The sequence below is a fragment of the Molossus molossus genome, unplaced genomic scaffold, assembly GCF_014108415.1.
Source record: "Molossus molossus isolate mMolMol1 unplaced genomic scaffold, mMolMol1.p scaffold_m16_p_17, whole genome shotgun sequence".
In the NCBI taxonomy this organism is placed as follows: Eukaryota; Metazoa; Chordata; class Mammalia; order Chiroptera; family Molossidae; genus Molossus; species Molossus molossus.
Window position 1 is genome coordinate 23,839,285 of NW_023425352.1, and position 24,691 is coordinate 23,863,975.

General features: G+C 41.1%; 2 protein-coding genes across 8 annotated transcripts in view; both read left to right on the forward strand.

The window, feature by feature from the left end:
• The first annotated feature begins 777 nt into the window (after positions 1-777).
• On the forward strand, positions 778-14,159 carry BLOC1S2 (biogenesis of lysosomal organelles complex 1 subunit 2). Of its 5 annotated transcripts, none has more exons than XM_036265041.1 (6): positions 781-847; positions 993-1,140; positions 1,225-1,341; positions 4,360-4,479; positions 5,173-5,277; positions 7,988-8,412. In XM_036265041.1, the coding sequence occupies exons 2-6, from the start codon at positions 1,131-1,133 to the stop codon at positions 8,017-8,019; spliced, it is 384 nt and encodes a 127-aa protein (XP_036120934.1). In that variant the 5' UTR covers positions 781-847; positions 993-1,130; the 3' UTR covers positions 8,020-8,412. The 5 variants fall into 5 exon arrangements, with proteins under 5 accessions (XP_036120936.1, XP_036120934.1, XP_036120935.1 ...); XM_036265042.1 differs by having other exon boundaries at positions 993-1,064; XM_036265039.1 differs by lacking the exon at positions 993-1,140 and adding an exon at positions 14,115-14,159 and having other exon boundaries at positions 786-847; positions 7,988-8,056.
• Positions 3,535-24,691, forward strand: part of CWF19L1 (CWF19 like cell cycle control factor 1) — a 35,367-nt gene continuing 14,210 nt past the window's right edge. The window contains exons 1-6 of one of the 3 annotated variants that reach the window (XM_036265036.1): positions 11,048-11,220; positions 14,115-14,199; positions 15,216-15,294; positions 15,777-15,878; positions 18,662-18,876; positions 21,240-21,358. In XM_036265036.1, the coding sequence (XP_036120929.1) occupies positions 11,198-11,220; positions 14,115-14,199; positions 15,216-15,294; positions 15,777-15,878; positions 18,662-18,876; positions 21,240-21,358 (623 nt within the window). In that variant the 5' untranslated portion in view covers positions 11,048-11,197. Of the gene's footprint in view, positions 3,547-11,047; positions 11,221-14,114; positions 14,200-15,215; positions 15,295-15,776; positions 15,879-17,674; positions 17,685-18,661; positions 18,877-21,239; positions 21,359-24,691 lie in introns of those variants that run through there. The other 2 variants (XM_036265038.1, XM_036265037.1) reach the window with 2 other exon arrangements.

Consider the following 24,691-nt stretch of genomic DNA (forward strand, 5'->3'; position numbering starts at 1 on the left):
TTGGGTGTACAGGTCCGCATCCCAAGACCTGCTATATATCCCCTCTCCCTTCCCCTGTAATATTTATCTCTTCATCATTTTGCACCTTCCATTGCTCCCCAGGCGCTTTTTCTCATCCATTTCCTTCACCCACCCCTGTTCTCCCATCCCTTCAAGTACACGCTATACTCCTAGGAGCCTTGTGAAATAGCTAAATGCAGTTAAAATACCACAGTATATCCTCAGCCCTAAAAGAGTTACGATCTAACCTTCCTTATAGAAAAGCTGAAGTGGATGCCAGCCTACAGTTTAAGAAAAAGGGGCCAAAGAGTCGATGTTAATCCAGGACTTTGAAAGGGAGAGAGTTTCCGCTCAGGGACCAAGGCCTGAAGGTTTCCCTAAGCCTGGATGAGTCTACTTTCAAAAGCATGGATTCCCTAGCGTTCTTTGGAGTCTAATACCAGCCTGCGTGCGGAGTGTCTGGGGAGGGGGTAACCTGTCTCCGGTGCCTTAGGTCAAACCCTGACAGGTCGTGAGTCTTACTAGACTAGTGAGGCCCTCTAGGGAGTGGCCGCAGGGATGAGCGTGTCCTCAGTTCTAGACGTCGCAACTCTTGGCAGTGGATCGACTCATGCTAACCATTCTCAGCTTCAATTTCGGCTTCTTGCTTACATTTTATTACTCACTATTGGGCGGCATGACTTGGCAGAGACAGCGTCGGAAACCCAAGGCTGCTGGTAGGAGGCGGGGGCGGGGGCGCTCACGGTGCGCGTGCGCAGGAGTCCTAGAGCCGGAAGCAGCGCGGGGCCGAGCATGGCGGCCGCGGCAGAAAGTGTCCCTGCGAGCCTGCGAGAGGAGCCGGCTAGAGGTATGCCAGGGGGCGGGGATGGAGTGTCCAGGGAGAGGCCTGGAGCCACGGGATGGGGCCCGGATGCCGGGGCTCAGCTGGCAGGAGCGGGCGGGTCGGAGGAGCGTCCCCGTGTGTGCGAGCGTGAGATCTGGCTTCTGTCAAGGCGAGTGAGAGGGTTTGGCCGCGGAACCCCGAGAGCTGAAGCCGGTGCAAGGGAGCAGAGTGGAGCTGTCAGGTGCGGCAAGGATGAAGTGCGGGGCTGGACATCAGGGCGCGCGGAGAATGGAGCGGACTTGCTGGAATGAGGACAGGTGCAGGGATGTGGGGAGCAGACGCTGCGGCTGCATTAGGACCGGGTGTAGGGCGGGACACTCACTCATTCTCCCGTGGTGCAGACGATGCCGCCGTGGAGACAGCCGAGGAAGCGAAGGAGCCCGCTGAGGCTGACATCACTGAGCTCTGCCGGGACATGTTCTCCAAAATGGCAACGTACCTGACCGGGGAACTGACGGGTGAGGCGGGGTCCGGGTTGTTTCGGGTAATGCGACAGACAGTGCGGCGCAGCTCTGGCTGGAGCTGCGGTTTGGCTTGGGGAGACCTGGGAGGTGCCCCCTCCCTAACCCCAGCCACGCTGAAACATGCCTGTTGGAAGTTTGGGGCCATCATGAATAGGAAGGAAAGAGGTCCATTACTTCCCTGGAGAAATTCTCGAACTGCCTTCGGAAACATGTAAGAATACTTAATACACAGGTATCCATATTTAAGACTAGCGCCAGAAAACAAAAAAGAATTCATCAAGAAATGCTTCCTTGGGGGAGGTGTATTTTGAGTAGGGTTGTGAAGGGAATGATTGGCCAAAAAGTGGGGGGGATAACTAGTTAGTGAGTGAGGTGGTGTAAGTAATTTGTTGGGCTAAAACAGCTATATTTACTGGGGCAAAGAGAAAAAGGATTGAGGAATGGGGAGTAACCTGCAGATTTAGGGACCTATTAGGTTGGTCTGAGGATTTAGTGACTCACCTCTTGGGACATGGTTCAGTTTTTGGTTCATAGTGTGGTTCCAGGTGAACACATGATTTATATGTGAAGGAGGGTCCAGAGTCTGGCCCAGTGTGGCCTCTCATAAGCAGTTATTATATTGTTTTACTTCCACAGGAAATTTCTGTGAGCTAAATTTGGGAACCCGAATCTATGAGAAAAGGGTTGATGCACAGTAGAAGGGCTTGTGAGTCTCTATCAGTCTGATTATCCATCTATCTATATCTGAGGAAGAGACACCAAGTATCAAAATCTAGACTTTTGGCTTTTCTTTAAAAATTCTAATGATTTGGCAATACTAGTCCCTCATTCTTTTTTTTTTTTTTATCCTCACCCGAGGACATTTTTCCATTTTTTGTTCAGATAGAGCGGGAGGGAGAGAGAGGAAGAGAGAGAAACATTGATGTGAAGGGACACATCGAGTGGCTGCCACCCGCACGACCAACCAGGGCTGGGGACAAACTGCAACCGAGGTACGTGCCCTTAGCGGGAACCGAACCCGGGTCTCTCTGTACCGCAGGCCGGCGCTCCAACCGCTGAGCCAAACCGGCCAGGGCTAGTCCCTCATTCTGGAGGCTATGATTGATTAGAGCTGAGCAGCTGTCTCCTTTAAATGGACTAGTACTATGCAATTTGTCCCTACACCCCGTTTTCTCCCTTTTACAGAGAACTGGTGTCAGTTGCCACTTGCCACTGTTCTTGTATTGTTGTGTTTTTAGTACTGGTGCAAAAATGGTTTTCTGTGCCAATATCTCTATCAAAATTGGTAAAGTAAATGATAGAATAAGAGGACCACATAATCCAAGAAGTGGGAGAGAGCATATTCTTTGTGGAAATGAGTTATCTTTTGTGTTTAATATGCAAGTACCTGATTTGCTTCACTCACTTACTTGATCTGGCTTGTGCCTAAGTATTTGAGTGTCTGTTTTAAAGAGATTAGTTTGACAGTACAGAGTATGGGTATGGAGGAGAGAGACAGGGACAGATGAATAGAATTTCAGATGAAAAGTAATGGTTGTGAGACAGAATGACGGTAAAAGGAATGGAAAGGAGGGTATGGGTGCAAGAATGTTACAGAAGTGGAATTTATAGAACTTGTTAAAGTGGGTATTGAGGGATGGGAGCAGCTTAAATGGTTGTGTTTGCATTATTAAGCCTGAGTGGTACCATCAACCAAAATAGGGAAGTTGGAAAGAGGAACCATGTTTAGTGTGAAAATAATATTTTCAGTTTTGGCTTGGCTGATTTTAGATATTACCAGGACACTCAGTTTGACTGTTATTAAGACACTCAGGTGATTTGTACACATGAGTCTAGAGCTCAAAGAGTGATCAGAGCAGGAGAAACAGAATTGAGAGTCACCTGCATAGTGCTGTGAGCTGAGGCTGTACAGGATGAGATTGACAAAGAAGAGCTCAGAGGTAGATAAGAGGGCCTTGACTAAAATCTCAGGGAATGCCAGTACAGGGCAATTAATTTGTTGTTTTAATAACAGTATGGTGGGGGCAGAGGCCAGACTGCAACGGTTCATATGAGTGAATGGTGAGGAAGAGGAAGCAGTGAGTGTAAGCTACTCTTTGAAAAGAGTTAGCAGTGAAGCTCCTTTGCTTTCTGAACAAATGAGTGCTTTGGGGCCAGAGGAAACCTGAATATATTTCTAGAGAGAGAGGAAGATCCAGAGTGGAAAGAGTTTGCAAATGAAAGAGAAAGGAGACAATTGAAGAGAGGCCCTGAAGAAGTAGGAGAATTGGGAATCAAGAACACAGGAGGAGGAGTTGTCTTGGCAGGAATAGGAGCATTTGTGCCTCTTGGGAAGATATTAAGGTACAGAGAAATTTTGAAGTGAGGTAAACAGGTGGAGGCAGCTTTTGTAAGTGGACTTGGCTTTTGGGAAAATTGGAGTAAAAGCCATGTCTTTGACTAGGGATGGGGAAGAGAATTGAAGATATGAGATGCAGGCAAATGGTTTGGAAAGTCAGTACATAAAATACAATATAGAATCACAGTAATAAGTAAGTTACTAAAAGTAGTAAGGTCCTAGTTGATTTTATATATTTATATATTTAAATATTATATATGTATATATATGTATATATGTATATATATAGTTGATTTTATATATGTATGTATATGTGTGTGTATATACATATATATATTTATGATGCAGTTCCCCAATTTACATATTTTACACTGTAGAAATACCAAGACTATTTCACTTCCCTTTAATTAGGACATAAGATTATTATATCCCTTTCTAATCCAGATTTGAAGTTTATGGATCTTATTTGGTTTAAATAATTTGCTGATTGTTGCCTGAGTTTCTACTTAGACATTCAGACTACACAAGCTGAATATAAATGTCATAGATCAAAAGTGGCTTCCTCCTTTGACATTCCCTAGATCCTACCTTGAACTACCATTTGGCCTCTAATTCCACATTCCAATGATATAAGGCAAATATTAAAGGCGTTATATCTTCTGTTTATTTTAAAGCCACCAGTGAAGACTATAAACTCCTGGAAAATATGAATAAATTAACCAGCTTGAAGTATCTTGAAATGAAAGATATTGCTATAAACATTAGTAGAAACTTAAAGGATTTAAACCAGAAATGTAAGTAATAATTTTTATAATTAAACATGTTTATAATAAATGTTCTTTTAAGTTTGGTGCCATGGAGAAGGAGTAGGGAGCTCATTTTCTAAAACTGAATCACAAAGTTAAGGTGAATTTCTTCCATTCTGAGGAGCAGCATGTTTTGGTGGTGTGGTTATTTCTGCTTCTGAATCTTGATTTGATGATCAGTTTATTCCTGGAAAGGGATGGGGGAGAGAAAGGGTGGCCACATTCTGATTTAACAATGAAATCAATTAAACTTATTTAACAATGAAATCCATAAAGGACTGCTCCATAAACAAAACCAGAACATCTATAAATGCAAAATGCTAATTTAGACTGGTAGAATATATTTTTTTCCATTAGCTTATATTTGTGTTCTCTGTTTCTTTTTTGATCTGGGAGTACCCAAGAAATGGAATCAGTAATTGCTTGAGGAACAAGGAATTTAAAAGAGACAAAGTTAATGGATGACAGAGACTTGCTTTGTCTAGGTCACAGTCATGTCTGATCAGCTAGCGAATATTTTCTAAAGTGTTTGTCCTGCTAGTGATTAGAATCATGTCATACCTACCTTGTGTGTTTTAGGCAGAGCTGTAAAGACACTAGCATTCTTACTTTTTCACTCTCTTCTGTTCAACTTGTTGAGAGCATATAAACATGTGGTCTGCCTTTTTTTTTTTTTTTAAGATGCTGAACTACAGCCTTATCTGGATCAAATCAATGTAATTGAGGAACAGGTAGCAGCTCTTGAACAGGCGGCCTACAAGTTGGATGCATATTCAAAAAAACTGGGTAACCACTTTTATTTCTGTTTTGATTTAATAAGAGTACCTGCCAGTAAGACCTTAACTAATATGATAGTTAATATTTATGATGTGTCTACAATGATCTCTTTATTTTTTTAATCCTCACCTGAGGATATGTTTAGAGAGAGGAAAGGGGAGAGAAAGAGACAATCATTGATATGAGAGAGCAACACTGATCAGTTGTCTCCCATACGTACCCCAACTGGGAATCAAACCCACAACTTTTTGGTGCACAGGACGATGCTCCAACCAACTGAGCCATCTAACCAGGGCTACAATAATCTATTTTAATCTTTACGAAAACCTAGTGAGAATAATTTCTTAGTAGTAATAGTAATAAAAATAACATTTCTTGCCCTGGCTGGTTTGGCTCAGCAGTTGGAGCGTCGGCCTAAGGTCCAGAGAGACCCGGGTTCGGTTCCCGCTAAGGGCACGTACCTCAGTTGCAGTTAGTCCCTGGCCCTGGCTGGTCATGCGGATGGCAGCCACTTGATGTGTCCCTTTCACATTGAGGTTTTTCTCTCTCTCCCTCCCTCCCACTCTATCTGAACAAAAAATGGAAAAATGTCCTCAGGTGAGGATAAAAAACAAAACAAAACAAAACACATTTCCTGGGTACTTGATATATCAGGCACTATTCTTAGTGCTTTACATATATTTTTTATTATCCCAGTAACCTATGAGGTAAATACATGATTTTTAAAAAATTAATTAATTCATTTTTGTTACAGATGATTCTCCTTTTTCCCCCACTGATTCCCCCCTTCTCCTCCCTCCCCGCCCTGTCCCCAGCTTTGTTGTCCATGTCCATTGTGCATGCATATATGCATATAAGTTCTGTGGTTTATCTCTCCCCCACCACCCCCTCTTCTGGGGATTGTCAGTCTGTATCCTACTTCCACATCTCTGGGACTACCCCATTCCTCAGACTGTTATGTTCATTATATTCCACAAATAAGTGAGATCATATGATACTTGTCTTTCTGTTTGGCTTATTTCGCTTAGGATAATACTTTCCAGGTCCCTCCATGTCGTCTCAAAGGATAAGAGATCTTTCTTTCTTACAGCTGCATAGTACTCCATTGTGTATATGTACCACAGCTTTTTTTATCCATTCGTCTACTGATGGACACTTGGGCTGTTTCCAGATCTTAGCTAATATAAATAGTGCTACTACAAACATGGGGATACATATATTCTTTCTGATTGGTGTTTCAGGCTTCATAGGGTATATTCCTAGAAGTGGGATCACTGGGTCAAATGGCAATTCAATTTTTAATTTTTTGAGGTAACACCATATTGTTTTCTATAGTGGCTGCACCAGTCTGCATTCCCACCAGCAGTGTACTAGAGTCCCCTTTTCTCCACACCCTCGCCAACACTTGTTATTTGATGATTTGTTGATGGCGGCCATTCTGACAGGTGTGAGGTGATACCTCACTGTTGTTTTAATTTGCATCTCTCTGATGATTAGTGATGTTGAGCATTTCTTCATATGTCTTGTAGCCATTTGTATGTCCTGTTTGGAGAGGTGTCTATTTAGCTCCTCTGCCCATTTTTTAATTGGGTTCTTTGTCTTCCTTTTGTTGAGTTGTATGAGCACCCTATAAGTACATGTTTTTATTCCTGTTTTGTAGAGGATGAAACTGTGGTTGAAGAGGTTAATAACTTACATAAATATACAAAGCTTGAATGTGGAAAAGCTGTATTCCAAACCAGGTCTGATTGTTCACAAAGCTCAAGCTCTTAATTGTGGTTCAGCAGGCCAGCACTGGAGCATCTTTAATAATGTAGATACATATGTCTTAAAAAACAGAATAGTCAATCAAGGGTTTTCTGGATGGATTACTCTTTCTTTAAGGAGGAAACTGTACTTTTAGTGTTGATGGCTTGCTAACTGGTTCTGGCTCTTATATCCATGACTAAAAATAACCAAGTTGTTTTTATCCTAGATATAATTTACAGATTATTTTATTTTCATCATTGATGATTGTTGACTACTTAAAGAGAGTGGTTTGTAGCAGACTGAGATTTGATGTGGATGGTGATTAAATATTCATTGTCTACAATTAAATTTACTGGAATGGTGACTGTAAACCTTACTATGTAGAAGGCATTGTACCAAAGTGCTTTTAAGGTTTTAAAGAAAAAGAGAATTCATTCCATTAAAAAGCCTTATGATGGCCTTTTAAATCTTTGTATCTTTCAAAATTGCTTTCTGGGGTTAAGAAAATAAAAGGTGAAACTTACATTTATACTTCCTGAGAGTTCCAGTCTGGCTCCCAGAGAGTGCCTGGCACCATGCCTGGAGAGGCAATTTCCTATGTTCCTGGTGGCTTAAGTGCTAGTAGCTCTGCTTATTCCTGGTGAGCCATCTGAGCAGGTGCTGTTGACAGGGTTAGAACATAGTGGACTTGTGTTGGTCTCTTTATTGTATGTGTGTGTATTTGACTTCTTACTTTAAGCTCTGCCTAGCAATAAAATTTGAATGGATATCCAAATATGTCTTTAGCTAATGTGGTAGTTAACTTTTATGGTGTGCCTACAGTTTGGACACAGTTTGGACAGCTGATGAAATTGAAGCTAATACGTTTTTTAAAAATGTAATAGACACTTTTGAACTTGCTAGGAAATGCTAACGAAAAAGTATCTTTATATGAGCCAGTTTTAAATACAGCTTCTTCCCCTCCTTGCAGAAGCCAAGTACAAGAAGCTGGAGAAGCGATGAAAAACTTATTCCTGTGGAACAAAATATTTTTTAATGTGTAAGATGAGACCTGAGGCTGATGAATTGTCAAAACTCCTCAAAAAGAAACCATGCTGGCCGTCCCAGCAACATCCCACCTTTGGAATGAACTGGAGAACTGTGGCTACTCCTGAATTTCTCTTGGGGCAGTATCCCTCAGAAACTCACTTATAACCCCTTACCTTGTACTTGAATGCTTAATTATTCACTTAGGATGCAGACTCTCTCAAAGTTCAGGATAAACCTGGGCTTTTCAGTTGAATCAAATGAGAGGGCTTATTTTCTCTATTTTCTTAAGTGGCCGGATTTTGAGTCACCGTGTAAATGTTTTTTGTCTTTTGTTTTTTTTCTATTGAAGCTAATGTATTGATAACAATAAATTTAAAAAGGAAAACAAAACAAACTTCTTTACAGTTTATCATCTTGTGAGTGCCAGTAATTTACTTTTCTATAACACTGCAAATAATAGAAAATCTTAAAATAATTTCAGGCTGAGTCTTCTAGACTGAGCAGAAGCAGTGCAAGGAGTGTTGTGACAGCTTGGTGTAACATGTGATGGGCCCTTCCTGTCTCTTCTTTGTGTGAGTCACAGGTGTCTGGGGATGGATGACATCTTGACATGTACTCCCTTTGGGAGATGTGAAAAAGACAAAGACAGGATGTGTGTGTGTGTGTATGTGTGAGATGGGGAGGTGGGGCTGCCACTTATAAAATAAAGTATTTTATAAAATATCTTCCTACTTGTGTTTGCAGGGTCAGGGGCCTCCTGGGGACCTGATCATCTCCCTCCCAGACTAAAGACATCGTGGGTGGAAGACACTGACTAACCAGTCTAGTTTAGAAAACAGGCAGCCTTATTCAGAATTGGGTATTAGCAGCTAGGAAGTTGCCCAATTCCATTTCTAAAACAATTTTTAACTTTGTTTCTGTCATTTCCCACAACCTCTGTTCAGACCACCACTGTTTATCCTCTTCTCCTCTGGACTATTTCATTTCTTTCTGCTCTAATCTTAATTATTCCCTGCCTTCTTCTAACTTCAGGCTTTTTCTAGTTCCTTGAGGTGTAATGTTAGGTTATTTGAGATATTTTTCCTTAATTTAGACATTTATAGCTATAATTTTTCTCTTAGAACTGCTTTTGCTTGATAAGTTTTGGTATATGTATTTTCATTTGTCTCAAGGTTTTTTATTTATTTTCCTTTTTATTTCATTTTTGGTCCATTGGTTGTTCAAGAGTGTGTTATTTAATTTTGACACATTCATCAATTTTTTAGTTTTTCTCTTGTTACTGAATTCTAGTTTCACACCATTATGGTTTAAAAGATACTTGATATAGTTTCTATCTTCTTGTATTCTAAAACCAGACAGCATGCATACAAGGCTCCTGTATTTTTTTCTTTATTGTTATTAGAGAGAGGAAGGGAGAGGGGGAGAGAGAGAGAAACATAGATGAGAGAAAACATCCATTGGCTACCTCCTGCATGCCCCCCACTGGGGATCAGGCCCACAACCTGGGCATGTGCCCTGACTGGGAAATGAACGGGCAACCTCTTGGTGCATGGGTCGACACTCAATCATTGAGCCACATTTGCTGGGCTTTTCCCTTTATTTCAATATCATTTTTTGTTACTCTGACACATTGTGTTCAGCTATCTTGATCTACCTTAATTCCAATGGATGAGTTTTCATAAACTTTGTACTTTAGAATAGTTTTAGATTTGCCAAAAAGTTTAGAAGATAATACAGAATTCCATGGATGAGTTTTCATTTCTTACTGTTGTTTCTTCTTGAAATTACTATCCGTCCATGTTTGGCAAACCTCTACTCTTCTTCGAGATTCAGTCTTGATCACCACTCCTGGGATGTGCTGTATTACCCTAAAGTGGAAAAGCGTGCTTAATTTTCCAGCAAAGCAGGGGCATCAATATTTATGAGGCAGGGAACTTGATATTTCCCCAAAGAGCATTACAGAAGTTGAGAGGGAAACCAAAACTTTGTTGTTGTTCTTTAAACTTTTTTAAGTTTTAGTTAATGTTGAGTTGCTTGGCTGTCCTTCATGAGTTTTCCATACCCCTCAGTTGTCAGACATTCTCACCATTATTTCCATTTCTTTAAACACTGCTATATCCTACCAACTGGCCTGAACTCCCCCAAAAGTCAATGTCATGAAAACCAAAACCAAAAAGGTAGGTGGGCTATTGTAGATTAAAAGAGACTAAAGACAAAATAGAATGCAAGTGTGAAACTTGATTGGATCCTGAATGAAAACAAAAGTATAAAATAAATTTGGGGGGACAAACGGAGAACTTTATGGATGTGTTAGGTGATATTACTGAATTAATTTTCTTAGGTGTGTTCATGGTTAGGTGTATTATGTAGGAAGATGGTCCTTATTCTTGGGAAATGCACGCAGAGGTTTTCTTTTTTTTATTTTTATTTTTTATCCTCACCCGAGGACATTTTTCCATTTTTTGTTAAGGTAGAGTGGGAGGGAGAGAGAGGAACAGAGAGAGAGAGAGAAACATCGATGTGAAGGGACACATCGAGTGGCTGCCACCCGCACGACCCACCAGGGCCGGGGACAAACTGCAACCGAGGTACATGCCCTTAGCGGGAACCGAACCCGGGTCTCTCAAGACCGCAGGCCGATGCTCTAACCGCTGAGCCAAACCGGCCAGGGCCGCAGAGGTATTCTTGATGTCTGCAGTTTACTCTCACATGACTCCGTGGGTATAAAAGTGATTGTGCACCTTGAAGACGATGGCCATAATTCTTTTAATTTTTCAGTAGGTTCAAAACCTATGAAACGCGTGTATGAAGGGAGCCTCTTGCTCACTAGCGTGATATGGTTAGGTTAGGACAGATTGGGGCCCAACATCGTGCTGGGAACTTTCTAGCAGCTCAATCACTTCAATCGCCCTGAAATAAAAAAATCATAACGAGATTCCTCCTTGCCATTCCCCCTTTCTCCTTTTCTTAATTCCTCCTGGAGGAGGGTCCACCTGCGAGAAGCTTGTCTCTCGGCGCTCTCCGTAGATGGGTGAACCTTCATTGGCTGGGATGCGCTTACGTCTTATTGGGCTGCGACGCGTTTGTCGGCGGCGTGCGGGTGCGGCGTCCTAATTTTCGGCGGTGTTCCCAACCACGGCTTTTGGGACCCATGGCTCAGAAACCGCTGCGCCTGTGAGTGACCCTGAATCGGGAGCGCGCGCGCGCGCGTGTGTGCCTGCGGCTGTTTTCTAGCCCGGGGAGGGCGGGGGTGGGAGCCGGGCAGCGACTTGTGAGCTGCGATCTCACCTTGCGGGTTGTGAGCTCCGACCACACCTTTGCGGGTTGTGAGCTCCGACCACACCTTGACCCGGCGGGGGTCGGCCTCTTTCCCTGCCATTTTCGCGTCCAAGCGGGAACTGTTGGCTCTGCTCGTCGACAGAAGCGGAAGCTCCCAGCGTTAGGCCTCTTCCCTGTAAGGCCATGCTGGTCACTGACACATCATTTCCCCTTCCTTTCTCCCGCACTACATTCACTTAATCAGATTTTCTAGGCACGGGGCCGATTGAAGGGCCCTGGGCAAAGGGAGGTGGGGGAGTGTCACTGGGACCGTGAAGAGAGGACTTATATTCATCCATTCATTCAATAAATGTTTGTTGAACAATCGCGGAGTGCCAGGCGCTGTGCTAGGCGTTGCCGAAATAGAGTTCCTGCCTTAATGGAGCTTACAGTGAAGAGAAGCAGACAGTAATAAAAGAATCCAGATACGGTAAAATTACGGTAGTGATGTCAGAAAGAAAAGGTTCACAGTTCTGGGAGGGTGTGTAATAGGAGTGCTTGGTTTTAATGTGAAAGATTTGAGAATTAAGGGTTGAGCTTTAGTATTGAAATGTTTAAGAACAACTTGGCATGATCAGGTTTTGGAAAGTGATTCTAGCTGCTATGTGGAGAACAAATTAGAGCCAAAATAGAGGACAGCAACTAGAATTAGATAGAGTAATGACAGAAAAAAGTTCAGGGGTTCATGGTTTATTAAAGAGATGAGATCGACAGGGCTTGGAGATAGTTTGGTTGTAAGAAGGAGTCAGCACTGCTGGGGTCTTAGATTTCTTCTTACTTAAATGGGATAGGAAACACTGGAAAAGGGCCCAGACAAGGAGCTGATGAATTTTGAGGTGTCCTATGATGTACAAACTGAACCATGGCTCTCCCAGAAATAATTATAATTCTATGTGACTACTGCTGTGATAGAGGAAGTGCAGGATCCTGTGGGAGCACCGGGATTTGGTGACTGAGGGACTGGTGGGCTTCCTAGAGGAGGCTGTGCTCAGAAGGTAAAGCTGCTTAATAGGTAATATTACAGAGCTGGTGCCGAAATGCTATATGGGTTTCTGACAGTCAGGAAGAATTTAGAGATGTGCCAGGATTTGAAGCATGAGAAAAAATCAGACTCAGGATGGGTATGGTGGGACTAGTATTAGAAGTAACTAACCCCAGGGAATGGCAGAGGCAGAGAGTGATCAGATTGACAGTAGGGAAGGTTTCTGTTAGGGAATCTTGGAGAAGTCAATGGGAAGAGAGATCAGGGACTTGTGGAAGGCTGTGGTTCTGCACACACTGGAGTTCTGTTAACGTTTTTTGAGGAAAGAACATTAAACTGTTGACTTTATGTAGGATGGGTGGAAGAAGAGAAGGCATTAGAGGAAATGTAAGTGTAGTCTGTACTTTGTCCAATGCTAGATTCATATTTCTTGAGTTGCCCTGCCATATCACAGGACTCTGTCACTCAGCCTTGCAGCTATCCATTCCTCCTTCCTCCCCATTTCCCAGCCTCCTGCTCCACTCCAATTGGTGTTCAGGTCTTCAGAATTCTAAATTTCTCATCTGTTTCTCTCTTCCCCGTCTTCATTTTACATTTCCCTTTTCACTGGTAGTTTAGCTTATAGCCAGTTGTTCCTCCAGACCATCTTTCACCCTGTTACTAATAGGATCTTTCTAAAACAGATATGCTTATGTCACTACCCAGTTGGAAAATGTTTGGTGATATGGACAATAAAAGCACACCAGAAAGACGTAATGATGAAACAATAAGAAATATAGATGAGTTAAAAGGTATTAATAAAATGATATGAGAAGTGGAAAAACCATGTAAATCAGAGTTATAAAAACTCAGAAATGATATGCTAGAACAAGTTACTTCACAACTTAGGGCTAGTCTGCCTCATGAACCTTAACTCTTGCCACTTTCTCCCTCCCTGCACCAGAGCACTTTACACATACCTCCTATTGTAGCCCTTTAAAAAAAATCCTCACCCAAGCATATGTTTCTATTGATTTTGAGAGAGAGAGAGATTATTGTGTGAGAGAAACATCTATTGGTTGCCTCCTGCACATGCCTGGACCCGGGATTGAACCCACAACCTGGGTATGTGCCCTAATGGGGAATCAAACCCAGTACCATTTGGTGTATGGGACTATGCTCCAACTGACTGAACCACCCTGGCCAGGGCTATTTTAGCCCTTTTTATACATATAAGTTTATGACTATGAGAGTATCTCCCCTTCCCTGATTGTAAACTCTCCTCTTTCTATCCCAACATGTTCTTCGCATAGTACTTGGCATATTGTACTGAGTATATCGTAGGAGTTCAGTATGTGTTTGTTGAATGGATGATTGAAGCCCTGTACTAAGAAAATGACAATGGAAATAAAAAGGAAAGAATGGATGTATAAGATATTTGGAAAAAGGGATGGATGGGACTTGGTGACTGTAGGGGGGATTTTTGACTCTTGGTGAGCAGGTTGGTGATAGACCCATCCACAAAACTTGGAAAGTAGGGAAAAGGAGCTGGTTCAATTTTGACAGAAATGATATTTAAGATATAATGAGGTAAGTTTTAGATATAGTGAGTTGAAGGTTTTGGTGAGACTTTTAGGTGAAGTTACCCAGTGGTCAGTAATAGTTCACATACACAGAACCTCTCAGGTAACCTCAGGGAGACTGGATCACATGTCTGCATGATCCAGGAAGACCTGGCAGGCCTGATCATATGTCCTGAATTGCCTTAATGTTTATCTCTTGTTTGCAGCTTGGCTTGTGGAGATGTTGAAGGAAAGTTTGATGTTTTATTTAATAGAGTTCGAGCAATTCAGAAGAAAAGTGGAAGCTTTGACGTAAGATGTTTTCTTTTTCTGAATTTAATTTTACTGTCAACATACTAAATAAAGTTTGGGCTCCTTTATTCATTTCTTGATTTAACACATACTCCTTTTTTTTATTATTACTATTATTAGATTGGTTACCTTTTGTGAGCGTAGGAACTTAGTAGATGTAGAGCAGTGGGGAAAGGGAGACTTGTTTATTTTTTTATACTTTTAAAATTTTAATCTTGTTATTTTATTACAGTACACAAATGTGAAAACAGACTAGCAGAACATTCCTAAGTGATTCTTTTCTTATTTCTTTTTATTGAATTTATTGGAGTGGCACTGGTTAACAAAATTATAAAGGTTTCAGGTGCACAATTCTACATACATCATCTATACATGGTTTTGTGTGTTCACCCCAAGTCAAGTTTCTCTCCATCACCATTTATCCCCCTTAAACCCTCCTCCACCTCTCCCACCTCCCATGCAAGTGATTCTGACCACTGGGCTGGGGAAGAGCAGACGTAATTCATGAGTGTATGATATAGATTAAGTCAGATAACATGAGCAAATGCTTCACAACCCAAAGAGCCTTAAATGTTAAATGTTATATGTTGGCAACTAGAATGTAAACTCCTGGAGTACAGAAGAGTATTTTAGGTATGGGGATATGTTCATTGGGTTAAAGGGTGAGTAAAGACAACAGGCAGGAAATATGTTTTTATGCCTTTTATTTCTCAAGATATCTAATATATAAAGTTTTATATTTCACAGAGGGATTCTTCAAGAGTTGATTTCTCCGTGTTTCCCTGGACCCCCTCTCTTCCCCGTCCCCAACTTGAATTTGACAGTCAGTGAGATAAAATTTAGTAATTTATGCAGTTGTTATTAAAGAATTATGTATTGAAATACTACAAATTGATTAAGGGAAAAACCTGGTTTGAGACCATTACTTAGGATAATTAATTAAACATTGTTACTATCAATTATGTCCCATTTGATATAAAAAAATCTCATATATTTGTTTTAAAAACTTATTTTAGCTGCTGTTGTGTGTAGGAAATTTCTTTGGCTCCACTCCAGATGCTGAATGGGAGGAATATAAAACTGGCATCAAAAAAGGTATAGAAATTATTTTTATTTAACAAATGATTTCTAACAAAGTTTCAAGACTAAACATTTTTTTCTGAGTTGTTTTCCCTGGTGTTAGTTATTTAAGAATTTCCCTTTGAGCTCTGCATTGAGCTGTGAAGGATGCATGTGCATCTAAATGTTCACATTAAGTAGGCAGGAATTGAACAAATGAAACCATATGTGTCCTTTCATTTTTCTATTATTATGTTTTTTATTAAGCTTTTTAGGAACTATGTTTTCCTAATTATATATTGACCATCCTCTTTAAGATATCACTTCATCATCTTAGTGATACCACTTAATAATCAGGCCACAGGTTGGTTGTAGGGTATCCTAACTGGTGATCATATTCCACATATAGGATTGCAGACTCTTTACTTGTGCTATGATTATTTTTCATATGGGGAAGCATTTCTCAAGTTCCAAAGTAGATCTGGTAACTATGGTGTCATGTCTGTTTCTTTCACTAGCTCCTATTCAGACATATGTGCTAGGTGCCAATAACCAGGAAACAGTAAAATATTTTCAAGATGTTGATGGGTGTGAATTAGCTGAAAACATTACTTATCTGGGTAAGTTGATATATTTTATGTTTGTAATGAATGTAATAAAGTCTCCTGGGAAATTTGTGGCTGGATTCTCTGCGATTACTGCCTGAGAGAATGGGTGTCGGGGGGTTCTTCCCCAAAGTCTGTGTCTGTACCCTTAAGACTATCACATTTTTTCCCTTTGTGGTCTGTCCCACCTCCCTTCAAACTCTTTGTGTTCCCACAATCAAATACATACTCTTTCAGCCAAACAGGAATGATAACTTGACTATGTATATATAGAGTATTTAAGGTAATGTTATATTTTTAAAAATCTATGTATGTGGTCTCACCACATAACATACAGCTTACTTATTAGATTTCTAACAGGTTATAGCTCTAGGTCTCACTAAACTTTTGCAAACTAAAGTTTTTAGTGTGGATTCTTGGGGTTTCCACTCCCTTTTTGTAGTTCCAAGTCCACTCATCATGTTTCAATCATATCAGGCAAAAAATTGAGGGACATATTTTTATTTGTTGTTCTTTTTTTAAGATAGAGTGGAAGTGAGAGAGAGAAATATCAATGTGAGAGAGACACATCTATTTGTTGCTTCCCGCACGACCCCAACTGGGGCTGGGGATCAAACCTGAGACCCTCAGTCCGTGGGCTGATGCTCTAACCACAGAGCCAAATCGGCCAGGGCTATTTGTTGTTTTTAACCACCATTGTGAGATACACAGTTTGAAATTCTTTTGTTGTAGCTCTTAATGTGTGCCTGACTTACGGCAATGCTCACTGAAGTTATTAGATTTGGATTAAGACCACTACTGTAGATATTTATGGCAGCAACATATGAATTTAGTGCCACGAGTGGAAAGAGCAGCTGAGGTATTTGGGTTATTTCTGGGGAAGATTTTTTTGAGATCCAGTAAGTGGAGCAAGCAATGTACCTAATAGTGAACATGTGGTACTGAGCTTGAAGTGCTGGCAAAACATGCAACATATAGTGGACGTGATCTTTCTAAAGTTTATAAACAAGGTCAGTGCTGAAGACTATAGATTTTGGGGAGCTGGTCCCATAAAGATGAGAAATAAAGCTGAGAAGAGGTCAAATTGTTGAGTAAGGAATATAATGAGAGGGGAAGCAGGCAGATGATAGTATCTTGTGGTGGGGGCATATATCTTCAACCCAGAAGGCAGGCAGGTAGGCAGGCAGAGGTGAAAGTAATTAGAGGAGTGTTGGGAGAGGTAAAGATGTTATCTAGTTCATAGACTATGTGAACCACGTAGAGATCACTGGTGATTAGTGACCTTTAAGAGAATGGTGGGAGCCCTGGCCGGTTTGGCTCAGCGGTTGGAGCGTCGGCCTGTGGTCCAGAGAGACCCGGGTTTGGTTCCCGCTAAAGGCATGTACCTCGGTTGCACTTTGTCCCTGGCCCTGGTTGGTTGTGCAGGTGGCAGCCACTCGATGTGTCCCTTTCACATCGATGTTTCTCTCTCTCTCTCGTCCTCTCTCTCCCTCCCACTCTATCTGAACAAAAAAATGGAAAAATGTCCTCGGGTGAGGATATAAAAAAAAAGAGAATGGTGGGAGAGGGAAGCTAGATTACAGTGGGTTAAAGAGCTAATTAAGAGGTAAAGCATTTAGGCCTGGCCAGTATGGCTCAGTGGTTCAGTGTTGACCCATGCACCAAGAGATCGCCGGTTCGGTTTGATTCCGGGTCAGGGCACATGCCCGGGTTGTGGGCCAAATCCCCAGTGGAGGGCAGGCAGGGTGGCCAGTCGATGTTCTCTCTCATCAATGTTTCCATTTCTCCCTCTCTCTCTAAAATCAATAAAGAAAGAAAAAGGTAAAGCATTTAGGATGGACAACTCTTTTGAAAAATTTGAAACTGAAGGAAGAATTTTCTTTATTAGTTAGTATGTATGTTAGTATGTTTAATATTCTATTTCCTGAATGGAAAGAGCCAGTTGAGAAGAAGAAACTCGGTAGATGAAAAGGAAGGTGAAAATCGATGGAGCAAGGTCCTAAAGGCACAACGCAGTAATGCATTTAGAAGAGAGTAAAGGCTCTAATTTTTCCCAAAGAGCTGCTCTTTTGAAATGTTTCCCTTGAACTGGCAGCTGTTGCCTGCATGAAGAGTACATCTATTGTAGCCCTGGCTGGTTTGGAGTGTCAGCCCACGGACCAGAGAGTCCCAGGTTTGGTTCCTGCTAAGGGCACATACCTCGGTTGCAGTTTGTCCCCGCCCTGGTTGGGGTCATGTGGGTGGCAACTAGTCGATGTATCTCTCTCACATCCATGTTTCTCTCTCTCTCTTCCCCCCTCTCTCCCTCCCAGCTCCATCTGAAGATAAATGCAAAAATGTCCTCGGGTGAGGATAAAAAAAAAAAAAAGAGTACATCTGTTCTAGACTACACCTGTCTCAGGACTGCAGTTATTATTTTTTTTTCATTGCCTTTCCCTATGTCCAGGTGTCTGGGTTTCCATTAATCCATGAAGAATCTCCTCTAGAAGGCAGAAAGGCTTTCTCTTAAACAGTGCTTCCCAACTCTTTTCATTAGCATCAGGGGTAAACAGATTGGCCAGTGGGCTCCAGCAGTCTCACGGTAAAGGCTGCTCTCACTGAACAGGAATACTATTGTAGCCATCCAACACTGACACCTAGTAGCCAGAAGAGGGCCCTAGGAGTTTACACTCATTCAGATATGAAGAAAGGCAGGAGGGAGGTAGGAGAGTAGTGGCATGGGGAGGGAGATTCCTTACCATAATGACATTTCATTTTGCAGTTTTGACTAAAACTTGTCCATTTTTCTTTGAGCCCAGGTCGGAAAGGTGTCTTCACTGGAAGCTCGGGGCTGCAGATTGTGTACCTCAGTGGGACAGAGTCCTTAAATGAGCCGGTCCCAGGCTACAGTTTTAGTCCTAAGGATGTGTCTTCCCTGAGAACAATGCTGTGTTCGACATCTCAATTTAAGGGCGTTGATATCTTACTCACATCCCCATGGCCCAAGTATGTGGGGAACTTTGGGAATTCTTCTGTGAGTAGTGCTTGTTCAGATGGAATTTCTAAAATTGTACTGGCTTAATTTGGGCTTTTTCTGCTTATTATATTCAGTATTTCAGTTCTTATTACCTTTCAGTAGAAACTTTTTTGGTATGAATTTTTTCAGGATATTTAAAGCTATATTAACTGATCAAAGCAAAAGTCGATCTTATGAAAGCTTGATTCACAGTTGAGATCTCTGATATTTTAATTATAAATGAATGGATCTTTAAATTATGTTCTCTGCTTCAGGTGCCCTTTCTCAGGTTTCTTCTTAATGTTTTGAGGGTTCACTAATTTTCAGTGAAAGGTTTACAGCAAGTGGCAACCCTGCAGTTGTATTTTCTTCCTTTCCATTCCAGATTATAGCTTTCTGGCTATCAAATTTTTTAGATGGAATCATTATGGGATCAAAGATAGTGATCTAAAGACCTAAAGATAGGAAATGAGATGTTGAAAACTTGGTACTTCTCTAATGTGAAAACTTTAATGTTGGATTCATTGGAGCTCACCATAGCATTTGATCTTAATATTTTGTAAGTAATCTAGAAGAGGGTGTGTACCAGGTTGGTGAGTGACAGCTATCATGGGTTGGGGAAATACTATGTTGGTGGAAATAAGCCTAAGGAAGATCTCGAAAGGCTTTGTGTGAGGTCAGAAATCACCAGCTGTGCTTCAGTGAAGGGAAATGTAAGAATGAATTTAGAGGCAAATATCAATTGATAGATGCAGAGTTACCAGTGATGATCCAGAAAAGGGTCTTGTAGAAGCACTCCCTGCCGCTTTAGCACAATATGCCTGTGACCAAAAAGGCCAACAAGGTACCAGGCATTGTCAGGAAGGGTGTTGAAAGGAAAAGGAACAATGCTGTCTTCCCTCTCCACAAATCCAGGGTTATTCTTCACCTAGAATACCAGGGGCAGTGCTGATTGCAGCACAGAGAAGATACAGCAAAGCCGGGGAGGATCCAGAGGACTAGGTGGTGTTGGAAGGGAGAAAGACACATGTGATACTCTGTAAGGAAGGGGGAGAAGAACGAGGCTGCTTTATTTTGGGAGTGCTAAGAAAGATTTTCATTCAAGTTTATAAATAACCACACTAGATATTTATAGGGATGAAAATCTAGTTCACCAGTCCTTAAGATACCACAACTAGCCTCAAGGCCAATTCCCTGCCCTTCAGCAGAAACCTGAAGGAGGCAAGCATAAAACAGAAGGGAGTTCTTTACTTAGTGGAAAATCAACTTTGGTCATTGATTGCCAGCTAATACCTTCTCTTGGAGTTCATAATTAACATTATGAATGAGAGATCACATAATTTGTTGTTAATGGAAGCTAGGGTTGTTCTGGAAACAATTTTTGGTAAACTTTATATAGCGGTTCTCAACCTGTGGGTCACGACCCCTTTGGGGGTCGAACAACCCTTTCACAGGGGTCGCCTAAGACATGACAGTAGCAAAATTACAGTTATGAAGTAGCAACAAAAATAATTTTATGGCCCTGGCCGGTTTGGCTCAGCGGTTAGAGCGTCAGCCTGCGGTCCACAGAGACCCGGGTTCGGTTCCTGCTAAGGGCATGTAGCTTGGCTGCAGTTTGTCCCCGGCCCTGGTTGGGTCGTGTGGGTGGCGGCCACTCAATGTGTCCCTTTCACATCGATGTTTCTCTCTCTTCCTCTCTCTCCTTCCTGCTCTATCTGAGTAAAAAATGGAAAAATGTCCTCGGGTGAGGATAAAAAAAAAATAATAATTTTATGGTTCGGGGTCACCACAACATGAGGAACTGTATTAAAGGGTCGTGGCATTAGGAAGGTTGAGAACTACTGCATAACAAGGGCATGGTGTGCCCTTCCACAAACCACACCTTCCTTAACTGAAGTCAAATAAAGGATTGCATGCTAATGTGATGAAGTCCATGAATATTCCATGCCAAGTATTCTATAGGTTCTTGGGGCTCTGCAAGCTAGCTTTAGGTTATATTTTGTGCATTAGCTGACTGTCTGCATTGTCAGAACTAAAGGTGCTCAGTAATGCAAATTATAGAAGCACAGTCTGTGGGCTTCAGACAGAGCTTACTTTACAGTAAAGATTTTTAAGAGGTTTAATAAACCCTGTTTTGGGTATTAGTATGGAGGATTTACCTTTTAACCTCTGGCTTCCGGCAGTTCCTATTTCTCCATTCATAATAGCCCAGTTACCCTTTTATGTTTGAGATTTCTCTGACTGCCATAGTAGGGACTTGACTATGTAAATTCTACTACCCACATTTGTATACACATACAAATTTCAAAGTGTCTTGTTATTTCTTTGCATTTCTTGGTTACTCTTAGGTTTGTTAAAATGACTGAGTCTCTGTTTACTAGGGAGAAGTGGATACCAAAAAATGTGGCTCTGCTTTGGTCTCCAGTCTTGCTACAGGTTTGAAACCAAGATATCATTTTGCTGCTTTGGAAAAGACCTATTACGAGAGGCTTCCATATCGGTGAGTCATTCTTTTTGACTTTTTGAGGAATTTGCCTTGGATCTTTTGTGTTAACTTCTCATGTTCATTTCAGCCATAAAACATCTTGGTTCCTTTTGGTTACTCAGGCACTGAAATGAGTGACTCTCAAATCATTCAACTTCTCTGAGTTTGTTTCCTAATTTGAAACACATGGGATTGTACAATATAGAGCCCCTTAAAAGTTTGAGGGTCTGATGTAACAGTGCTGTTTAGTCATCACTGTTTCATGTAACACAGTAACTTCTATTTTGATCAGGTCAAACAGTACTCTTTGTATAGTCTTACTCTTAGTATAATCATTTGAGAAGTATTTCAATTTGAGAATCAAGAACTTACATCTTTTTTTTTAGTCTGAGTTTGAAGGTAGAGTTTTTAAAGGATATCTGGCAGAGAAAATAAAACTGTGATTTATAAGTGAGTTAAGTAAAGTTAATTCTGAATTATTTTCACTGTATAAGGCATAGATAATCCCTAAAGTAATTTATAAAAAAAATTTTTTTGCACAAAAGTAATATATGTGTTGTTGAAAGTTCAAAACTATAGCTGAGCAAAAAGAAGAAAATAACCTGCCCTTTCCCCATAGTACCATAGCCTAAGATAAAACCATAGGTTATATAAACTTTTCTGTTATATCTCCATATGTGCATTCCAGAAATCTTTCTGTCCTCTAAAACTGCACTAAAAAACAAAGGTTATGGGAACAAGCCACTCAAAACCTGTTCAATTTTAAAGAATCTGAACACACGTTTCTCTGAAGAACATATTCCAGTGACAAATAGGCACATAAAAAGATGCTCACAAAACCACAAGGAGATACCACTTCACACCTACCAGGATGGCTACAATCAAAAAGGCAAATAATAATAAGTGTTGGCAAGGCAATATGGAGGAATCGGAACCCTCATACATTGCTGGTGGGAATGTAATGTGGTGCAGATGCTTTGCAGAACTGTTTGGCACTTCCTTAAAAGGTTAACCTAGAGTTGTCATATGACCCAGCAATTCTACTTTTGTTCCAAGTGAAATGAAAACATAGGTCCACATAAAAGTTGTACACAAGTGATTATAACAGCATTATTCATAATTATTCATAACAACCAAAAAGTGGAAAAACCTAAATGTCCATCACCTGATGAACAGACAAATAAAAAGAGGAGTATCCATACTATGGAGTGTTGAAGAAAAAGGAATGGAGTAGTGATACATGCTACAACATGAGTGAACCTTGAAAACATTCTAAATGAAAGAAGCTGGTCATAAAAGACCACATATATGATTCCATTGATATGTAATGTCCAGAATAGGCAAATCCATAGAGATAGTAGATAGGTGGTTGCCAGGGGCTAATTGGAGGGAAATGGCCAGTGATTGCTAATAGGTACAGGTTTTCTTTTTCTGGAGATGAAAATATTCTAAAATTAGATTATGATGATTGTTGCATAGCTGTGAATATACTGAAAACCATTGAATTGTATACTTTAAGTGGGGGAATTGTATAGTACTTGAATTATCTTAATAAAGCTATTAATTTTTTTAACCAGAGCTGTAACAAAAACCCATATAATTATAATAAAAATAATAATATAATTAAATCTCCACAATGTTTGCATTTAGAATTATGTCAGTCCATGCTTTGCATCCCCGTATTGTGAGTCTTGTGCTTCCTCCTTTGAGGAACTATTTATCATGATTAAAAACACCATTCAGGCCCTGGCCGGTTTGGCTCAGCAGTTAGAGTGTCTGGCTGCGGTCCAGAGAGACCCGGGTTCGGTTCCCGCTAAGGGCACGTACCTCGGTTGCAGTTTGTCCCCGGCCCTGGTTGGGTTGTGCGGGTGGCAGCCACTCGATGTGTCCCTTTCATGTCTCTCTCTGTCTCTCTCTCCCTCTCACTGAACAAAACAAAACAAAACAAAAAAACACCATTCAGGGGTATCATTCTGTATCAATTCTTTTTATTTAAAAACAGAGGGAAACTGCCCGGCTGGTGTGGCTCAGTGGTTGAGCATCGATCCATGCACCAAAAGATTGCTGGTTTGATTCCCGGTCAGGGCACATACCCAGGTTGTGGGCCAAATCCTCAGTGTGCGGCAGGCAGGAGGTGGCCAGACGATGTTCTCTCTCGTCGATGTTTCTATCTCTCTCTCCTTCTCCCTTCTTCTCTAAAAATCAATAAAGAAAAGAAAAAAAAATTATTTATTTATTTATTTTAATTTTTTTTTTTTATCCTCACCAGAGGACATTTTCCCATTTTTTGTACAGATAGAGTGGGAGGGAGAGAGAGGGAGAGAGAGAGAGAGGGAAACATCGATGTGAAAGGGACACATCGAGTGGCTGCCACCAACCAGGGCCGGGGACAAACTGCAACCGAGGTACATGCCCTTAGCGGGAACCGAACCCGGGTCTCTCCGGACTGCAGGCAGATGCTCCAACCGCTGAGCCAAACTGGCCAGGGCAGAAAAAAAAATTTAAAATAAATAAATAAAATAGAGGGAAACATCTTCCCAACTTTTTTATATGTATTTGCAGTTTCCCTGTGTTTTTTTTTAGTTTTCTATTGCTACTATAACAAATTACCACAAACTTCATAGCTTAAAAAAGTACAAATTTATTATCATACAGTTCTGTAGTAGGTCAAAAGTTTGACATAAGTTTATTTGGGCTAAAATCAAAATGTTGGCCAAGTTGTGTTTGTTTCTGGAGGCTCTAGGGGAGAGTTTGTTTCCTTGCCTTTTTCAGCTTCTTGAGGCCACCTACCTACGTTCCTCGGCTCATGGCCCCCTTGCTGCTGCTTAAAGCCAGCAACTCTGGTTGAATCCTTCTTACCACTCTTACTTTCTTCTATAGCCACTTCCCTCTGACTCCCTTCTGCTTCCCTCTTCCACTGTTACAGATCCTTGTGGTTATGTTGGGTCTACCCAGATAATCCAGGATCATCTTCCTGTGTTAAGGTCAGTTAGTGATTAGCAAGTGATGAAATCTGTCATTTTAATTTCCTTTTGCAGTGTAAGCCAACATTCATGGGTTATATTATTAGAACATGGACATCTTTGGGGTCCATTGTTTCGCCTACTATACCTGGATAGCTTAATAATGAAAAGTGTTAGCAATTCTTGAGGTCACTGGACTAGTTACTACTTGCACTAAAGACAGACACTTCTTAGGATATTCCTTAATGCCTTCATATATCGTTAAAGCTTTCATTTAATTATGAGTAAATTAGTTTCAATTATTTTAAAAGTTGGAGAAAGTTGCATATGCAACAGTATGACTTTCACCTTAAACTGACACCATTCCCATTTATCACCTGTACTC